Here is an 8,742-nt window from a genome sequence, read left to right as displayed (position 1 = left end):
TCACTGTAACCTCAAACTCCTGGGCTCAAGCAACCTCTTGCCTTACTTACCCTTCAGAATAGCTGGGACTACAGGAAAGTGCCACTGTGCCCAGATAATTTTTTTTTTTTTTTTTTTTTTTTAGTAGAGATGGGTTCTCACTGTTGCTCAGGCTGGTCTTGAACTTCTGAGCTCAAGTAATCCTGCTGCCTTGGCTTCCCAGAGTGCTAGGATTACAGGCATGAGCCACCACATCCGACCAATTATTTTAAATTTAATATATCCTTTTTACTTAATGTTTCTAACAAGTAGAACTTACCCAAATGTTTAAAACACCATGAATCTAATAAAATTATAAATCCTGTGAATCTTGAGTTCTCTTAAACATTTCAGCGCTTTTTATAAACTTTGAAAATTTAATCTTTCCAACTATAAAAAATTACAACTCTACAATTAAAAATTCAATGATACATTTTAAATTGGAATCATGAGGCTAATATATCAGGTCCTCTAATAAGCCAAATTTTTTAACTATTACAAATATTTACAATACGAAACAGATCATTCCTAAAGTTAATGCAAAGTAATTGATTTTACTGGTTGTTAGTTCATTATTTCTGTCTGTAAGGGTCAAATGAGAGAATTTATCATCCGAACAAATTGTGGCTATATCACAAGCAAGTTGATTTAATCTCCCCATATAAGCAGGGTTATCTGCTCAGTGGCTGATATTGAATTACAAACTTTTGACCAAGGCACCTCTGGAGCAGCCAACATCTAGGACAATTTTTCTTGCAACACAGAGGTAACCTGAGTACGTTTTTATGGTCACTTTGCAATTAGAGACTCCAACACCATTCTTCTCCAAGTAGAGCTGTCGCACAAACCCCCATTCCCTGGATTCAAGTTATAGTACTCAAGGTTGGATTCAATTAATTTATTTACTGCTTGATTCTTTTTTTTTTTTTTTTTTTTGAGACCGAGTCTTGCTCTGTCACCCTGGCTAGAGTGCAGTGGCATGATCATGGCTCACCGCAACCTCAAACGCCTGGGCTCAAGTAATCCTCCTGCCTCAGCCTCCAGAGTAGCTGGGACTATAGCGTGCATCACCATGCCTGGCTCATTTTTTCTATTTTTAGCAGAGATGGGGTTTCACTCTTGCTCAGGCTGGTTTCGAATTCTTGACCTCAAGCAATCTTCCCACCTTGGCCTCCCAGAGTGCTAGGATTACAGGCATTAGCCACTGCGTCCAGCCTACTATCTTAATTATTTTCATATTTTTCCTCCTGGTTAGGGATACAACTCTTACAGATATTCTAATGATATGCACTTAGGCTATGCATATCTTTTTGTGTTTATCGTGTTAATGACAGCAGTCTTTTACCTTCATGGCAACCTCTTCAGGTTACTATATGATGAGGATGGCCTCGGTAAAGGATAAGTTTTATAGATCTCTGGAGTAAGCCCTTTAACGCTTTGCTCCCCTCTTGGGCCCTACTTTTGGGTGGTATGCCTTGGCCTGGGAAGGACTGGTCCAGGATGACTTAGATTGAATGGATCTGGACTGAGAAGGCTTAGATTGTTGGGAGGGCTGGGGCTGGTATGGCTTAGGATGAGTAGAACTAGATGGAGAAGGCTTAGCTTGGGAGGGCTGGGGCTGAGAGGGTTTTGTCTGAGAGGGTTTAGGTTGAGAAGGCACAGGGTGGGAGGGTTTAAGCTGGGAGTTTTTGACTTGGGATGGCTTGGGCTGACCGGATTTGAATTGAGAGCTCTTGGACATGGGATGGGTCCCTATCTGGAAAGTTGGATTTGAAGGCCTACCCTGTGTCTTCTGCTGGGCTCCTTTCTGAGAAGCAAATCCTACCTGGTTTTGTCTGGCTGCTGCTGGTTGAAAGGATTGAGGGTGAAGATTTTCAATATGAGATGTTGCTCTCATAAATTTTCCAGGTGCTTCATTTAGCTGTGTTCCCCGGATGCACACTTGCCTAGGCTGTGGCTTCCCTACTACTCCTGCTGGCTGTGAACCCAGGGAATGGGAGTGACCTACCTGGGAGACCCTAGACCTTTCAACAGCTCCCACTGCTTGTGGTCTCTCAGGATAGGCCCGCACATGCTGAGAAATGGGTCTTGGTGGTGTCCCAGATGTTCCATGCAAGGGGCGCCCCTGAACAGGTCTAGAAAATTTCATGAATCTTGCACCTAAATAAAACCTGTGGGGTTGAAAGAACTGAATACCAAAACTTTTACCTCGACTCTGGGGCCTTGCATTCTGAAAGGGCAAAGGACAGAACCACTTAAACCTCGGCTCTGACCCAAAGTGGAAGCCTATAATCCGAGGGGCTTTCAAGGAAACGTGGTTAAAGTTACCCCTAATTCTTCTTGGTAGTGGCCAGGAGCTTTCTAGAGGAGGCCTGACTAATGGGGTATGGTGGAAATTCTGGAGATTCTGGCTGACCTCACAACTAGCCCCAGGCTCTCTTGTAGGCATCTGAGCATGGCTTCCAGATGAGCTTTTTGATTGACTATGTCTTTGTTGTTCCTCACCATCAGCTGTTCCAGCCATGTTTTCATTAGGGGAAAATTGAATTCCTTGAGTGTTCTCAAGGTCTTGGTCTACCTGAATCCCCAACTCCCTGGCCAAGGAGGCCATGTCCTCCACGGACACACATCTGAGTGAGGAGGAGGACATCACTTCCTGGAGAGCAGCTTGGAGGCTCTCCATGTTCTTCCTTCCATCCCCAGCTTCCTCTCCCTCCCAAAACAGTAACTGTGATGGCTTCAATTTCAGGATCCTCTGGAAAATCTGAGCCTCTTCACTCTCCCTAGCTTGGGGACTAAGGACAAAGTAGCACCTTCCAATGGCAGCTTCTCCTAAAAACATTAGCAAGTCCCATTCCTTCTCACCTAAGCAGTCAGTGAAAAAAAACAGAGCTGAGGAAACTTCCATCAAAAAACCAAACTGGGTCCAAAAGCATTTTAGATCTCCACGAAGGTTGGCCATAGCAACAGGCTTTTGGAAAAAACTAGAGTTTTCCTTTAGGTCATTATCAGGAAAACACCATGTTATTTCAACCAGGCCATCAGAGATTTGCCGGGGAAGCACCAGAACAGGTGAATCTTGATGGATAAAGATTCTGTGTGACTTCAGTTGGGCAGGGCTGAGCAGTGTGTTGAGGATTCTGGACTTGGAAAAGCTACAGTGTCCTACGCGTACAAAAGAAATGACAGGCATCTTTGTGAAAGTCAGAAACTTTTCTGTATCCCCTGTAGGCCCTCCTGAGGACTGTGTTGACTGCTTCTTCACAATGTCCTTCATGGCCCCCAGCATTAAGATGCTTTTGTTGTTTTCTGCATCTGGCAGTAGCAGGGGAAGAGCAAACTGGCACTGATACATGTTTGACACGATGTCATGTTGCAGAGAGCTGTCTGAACACAGCATGGAGGCACAAAGGACATCAAGAGGATGAATGGTTTGCACGTCTTGAATTTGCAAATTCTCCAAGCCAGTCAGCAATTCCCCTTCACTATCTTCATCCAGAACCCTGTGCCTGAGAATGGAATCTCTGGCTGTCACATCCAGTGCTTGAACTTTCATCAGGAAATTCCAGACTAAGTCTCCTGCAGTCTTGGGTGTCCATTTACATCCTTTTTCTAAGGAGAATTGTTTAACGACATCTGGCAGCAGCTTTCTGCTTCTATCCATGTTCAAACATGACAGGATGTCTTTAAACACCTTTTTTCTTTCTGTAAGAGAGAAGATACTAGTGAATGCCATGTTCAGAATCTTAGTTTCCCTCACTGACTTTTCAAATTAAATTAGAAATTGACATTTTCACTGCAAAAAGATGAAACAATACAAATAAAGTGAAAGTCCCCATTCACCACTCTGCCAAGGCCATTTTCTTTCCAAGAGATATGTCAATATGATACAGTATGTTTCCTTCCCATCCTTTTTCTATGCAAGTACATAATTATGCATGTACATATAGAAATATGTAGTTTTGCTTAACAGATGCTATTTTATTTTTACATAAATGAAATTATACCAAACAGGCCGGGCATGGTGGCTTACGCCTGTAATCCTAGCACTCTGGGAGGCCAAGCCGGGAGGATCACTTGAGCTCAGGAGCTCGAGACCAGCCTGAGCAAGAGCGAGACCCCGTCTCTACTAAAAATAGAAAGAAATTAGCCAGACAACTAAAAATAGAAAAAATTAGCCAAGCATGGTGGCACATGCCTGTAGTCCCAGCTACTTGGGAGGCTGAGGCAGTAGGATTGCTTGAGTCCAGTAGTTTGAGGTTGCTGTGAGCTAGGCTGATGCCACGGCACTCTCCTGGGCAACAGAGCGAGACTCTGTCTCAAAAGAAAAAAAAATGATATTATACCAAACAAATGATTCTTCAACCTCTTTTCACTTAATGGTATTCCTTGCAAATTCCTCCTAGTTAGCATATACAGAGATCTACCTAATTCACTTTAGCCATTTCATGGTGCTCCATGGTTTGGATGAACTATTACTTATTTAACTGTTTTGTACAGATTATCATTTAGTCTTTTTATTTTTTTAAAATTTTGCTAATGAAAAATAAAATAAAATAAAAATTTTGCTAATGTTTGTATACAGCAATGAAAAACTTTGTTAGTGTTATATTACATACATGTGTGAGGAATTCTCTAGGTTGATATTGATTTATTTCTTAAATTTACCTCTTGCTAAAGTTTAGAGAAACCAAAGATTTTATTTCCATCAAAGTTTTCTCAGAATTTACATGCTGTCCCTAATTTCTCCTGATCACCCACTTTCTAATATATCTTCTAGATACTTAGAAATACAGAAATAGTGCTTAGTAGAGAAAGATCAGAGTGGATTTTCTACTCCTGATGGATGGCGAGCTGTCATAAAAATGTAAAATCTCCTTTAAAAAGAACCTATAAGAAACAATAGAAGTCAGAGAAAAACATAGATTTTAGGAATTAATAAAAGTAACTATAAGAAATCCTTGGGGGCTGGGCGTGGTGGCTCACGCCTGTAATCCTAGCACTCTGGGAGGCCGAGGCAGGAGGATTTCTTGAGCTCAGGAGTTCGAGACCAGCCTGAGCAAGAGCAAGACCCCCTACTAAAAATAGAAAGAAATTATCTGGACAATTACAAATAATATATAGAAAAAATTAGCCAGGCATGATGGTGCAGGCCTGTAGTCCCAGCTACTCGGGAGGCTGAGACAGGAGGATCTCTTGAGCCCAGGAGTTTGAGGTTGCTGTGAGCTATAGGCTGATGCCATGGCAGCCTAGTCTGGGCAACAGAGTGAGACTCTGTCTCAGAAAGAAAAGAAATATTCAGATTCAAGTTACTGATATAATTCTCCTTACGAGATGGCAATATATGGGCTGGACCAAGCCAAGTAACCATATTTTGAGATCTTATTCACCACAAACTCCTCTACTATCTCCACTTAAGTGGTTAGGCCCATAATCCCCATAATCTGGTAATAAAGGCACTAAAATGACGAAAGTGGTTAATCTGAGGAATAGAAAGTTACACCTAAAATTCATGGTTAGCAAATATCTGTATGTATGCTGGAAGGTGACTACAGAAATCTATAGGCTGACAAACAGTATTTACTTTTGCTGGTACTGTCCACCACTTCTTAGGTCCTGGGTGCCCCTTCACATCAACACCTACCTCTGAGGAGACTCCAGTTAGAGAAGTACAAGGAATTTCTTAGTAGTTGATTTTTTGCTGACATCTGTGCCCTTCTTCATCCCTTCTCCCCTTAATAAGGTGTCATGGCAACCTTATTAACTTATTCATAAATTGTTGCCTAGCTCTATGCACATCATTTCCATACCTTCCATACTTTTCTCTTCCTCTTCCTCCTCCAATAAAATGCCAGTTTCTGGATCCTCATAACTCTGTTCTTCACCAGAGAACCCTGTAGTTTCTGAATACTCAGAATCTTCTTCATTTTCGTATACAATGTGCTTGGGGCCATCATAATCCTCTTCTTCCACAGTGGTTTCTGCATCTTCAGAGTATGCAACAGATTCCAGATAGTCTTCTTCTCCTAAGTATAAAGAATCATCTGGCTCCTCATATCTCTGTCCATCCCTTAAATATGTAATAGTTGCTGGAACTTCGTATTCAACTTTCTCAACTGAATATGCCAATGTGACAGTTGGTGTGTCATATCCCTTCTCATTCCCCATGGAAGACAAAGCAGTTTCCCTATAACTAGTTTTCTTGTCTTTGAGAAGCTCAAAGGTTTCCAAATCCAAGTGTTCTTTCTCTTTGAAGGACACCGTGATTTCAGGATTCTCAGGTTGTTTATTTCCAAAAGAAAAAGCATCTTCTGAATTCTGGCTGACCCCAGTAGATAGAGGAGGTAGTATAGTTTCATGTTTTAAAATTTCTGAAAAGAATAAGAAAATTTGTTTTTTTTAATTTTTCCTCATTAATAAAAAGAAATTATATATATAATAACTTGAATTTCTGAGTACTCAAAGAATCATCCCTCTTCCTTATTTCATACCTACCGCCTCCTATGTAACTTGGATGGCAACAAATCTGCTGTAAGAACTTTCTTTTTCCCACTGAAAAAATCAGATTACATCACTGTCTCACTCAACAGTTTGAGTCTTTCATAGCAACCTTACACGGTAAACAAAAAAAACCAGAAAATTTTAATTTTTGAACAGTGTTTACTTGTGGACTTACTGCCATCCACAATAGACTCCAGTTTCCTGGGGCCACTGCTAATGCAATCTGATCCCAATAATTTCTAGTCAGTAAGCAAATAGCTCTAATTTTGAACAGTATGTCCTAGAAATAATAAAAGCTATTTTTCTATGCATATGTGTCTTGTCTTACACTAGGGACCATTAACATTCACCTCTTTATCTGAGCCCCTACCTCTCTAACACCCCTTAGAATAATTCTAAATGTAGGCTGGATGCAGTGGCTCATGCCTGTAATCCTAGCACTTTGGGAGGACGAAGTGGGAGGAGCTCTTGAGCTCAGGAATTCAAGACCAGCCTAAGCAAGAGTGAGATCTCCTCTCTACTTAAAATAGAAAAAAATAGCCAATGTGGTAGCATTTGCCTGTAGTCCCAGCTACCGGGGAGGTGGAGGCAGGAGGATCCCTTTGAGCCCAGGAGTTTGAGGTCGCAGTGAGCTATAATGACACCATTGTACTCTAACCAGGTTGGCAGAGCAAGTCTCCATCTCAAAAAAAAAAAAAAAAAAAAAATCCTGAATATTTTTTCAGATTTCTACACAAAGAGCTATACCTGCCTCTAGTGGCAATTTACAGAATTGCTAAACAACTGGAAGAACTGCTGCCTCAGGGGCCGCTAGTAAGCTTTTTTTTTTTTTTTTTTTGAGACAGTGTCTCACTCTGTCCCCCTGCTAGAGTGCAGTGGTGTCATTGTAGCTCACTATAATCTTAAACCCCCTGGCTCATGCGATCCTCTTACCTCAGCCTCCCAAGTAGCTGGGGCTACAGGCAGGTGCCACAATGCCCAGCTAATTTTTCTATTTTTAGTAGAGACGCGGGGTCTCACTCTTCCCCAGGCTGGTCTCCAACTCCTGACCTCAAGCAATCCTCCCACCTCGGCCTCCCACAGTGCTAGGATTACAGGCATGATCCACCTCGCCTACTAGTTACCTTTGACACATTTAAGAATTAGTATTTGAATTGCTCCAGAAAATTCTGGTGCTGCTGGCATTTTTATCACCAAGAAACTGAAATTACCGATCTGCCATCTGTGTATGCTAAAAATTGTTTTTCCTGTATTTTCAAAATGGCTACACCAAGTGAAAGATGCAGCTTGTGGTCTTGGGACTGTTAATATTCATGAATTCACTTACTTGAAAAACAAACTCCAGATTCTGTCACTATTAACAGTGTTCTCTTTCCAACTGTGAGGTTTTAGGATGTTATTGCCAGAATAATAAGCAGTTTATGCTAGCACTAAAACAACTGCAAGTTTTAGATACAGTCTAAAATTATCAATCCCCTAAACCAACAAGATGCATCATTCCCTGGTTTTTAAATTCTGGACACTTTTCCTCTATCTCATATTTCAGTGAAAATTATCTCCAGGAGAAAGACAAACAAAATGAAAGGTGGTAATTTATTATCTTCCTTTTTTTTTTTTCAGAAAATCTGCCCCCCGTCTCTCACTCCAGATAGTGTACAAAATCAACTTACCGTGCCTTAAGCCCCAAATGGCAGCTGACTCTGGAAAAGTACTAAACAAACACTTGAAAAAATGCTGACAGGTCACCTCTCCCTTTCTCTGTACCAAAATTAACAGCTTCTGACTTTTCTTCAGGGGATCTGTAACATGCTCCAGAGTCTCATATTCTTCCTCAGAAATCAGCCTCCAAGAGGTTAAAGTGTCTAAGATAGAATCAGGATCCTGCTGGAGGATTTCAAGCAACTTTTTTCTTTCTCTTTCTATGATCTCTGAGGGAACGCTCTCCGTGGCCATTGTTTCGTTTTCCTCTAGACCAGGAAATGGATTATGAAATCATCCCAATGTGAACTAAAATTCAATCTGAGGCTCCTCTCCACTCCCACTGGCTGAATAAATGGACTCTTTCTTGGCCAAGGGGATATCCTAAAACTGAGTTGCCTGCCGTGAGAAGGGAGGTCAGACATGCCTCATCATGCCAAGTGCACCTACTTAGAGATGTCCTTTATAACGTAACAGGGCTGAGGCTATGCAAGACAAACCTGCAGGTCCTCAATTTATACAACA

General features: G+C 41.5%; 1 protein-coding gene across 1 annotated transcript; it reads right to left on the bottom strand.

Annotated features, from left to right (window-relative positions):
• Positions 1 to 1,189: 1,189 nt before the first annotated feature.
• Positions 1,190 to 8,742, bottom strand: CARD6 (caspase recruitment domain family member 6). Its single transcript, XM_045565682.1, has 3 exons — positions 8,190 to 8,742; positions 5,829 to 6,389; positions 1,190 to 3,723 (listed from the first exon to the last, which is right to left on the bottom strand). The coding sequence occupies exons 1-3, from the start codon at positions 8,470 to 8,472 to the stop codon at positions 1,448 to 1,450; spliced, it is 3,120 nt and encodes a 1,039-aa protein (XP_045421638.1). The 5' UTR covers positions 8,473 to 8,742; the 3' UTR covers positions 1,190 to 1,447.

This window comes from Lemur catta, chromosome 12 (assembly GCF_020740605.2).
Source record: "Lemur catta isolate mLemCat1 chromosome 12, mLemCat1.pri, whole genome shotgun sequence".
NCBI classification, from domain to species: Eukaryota; Metazoa; Chordata; class Mammalia; order Primates; family Lemuridae; genus Lemur; species Lemur catta.
This window is presented reverse-complemented; position numbering and strand designations above follow the sequence as displayed.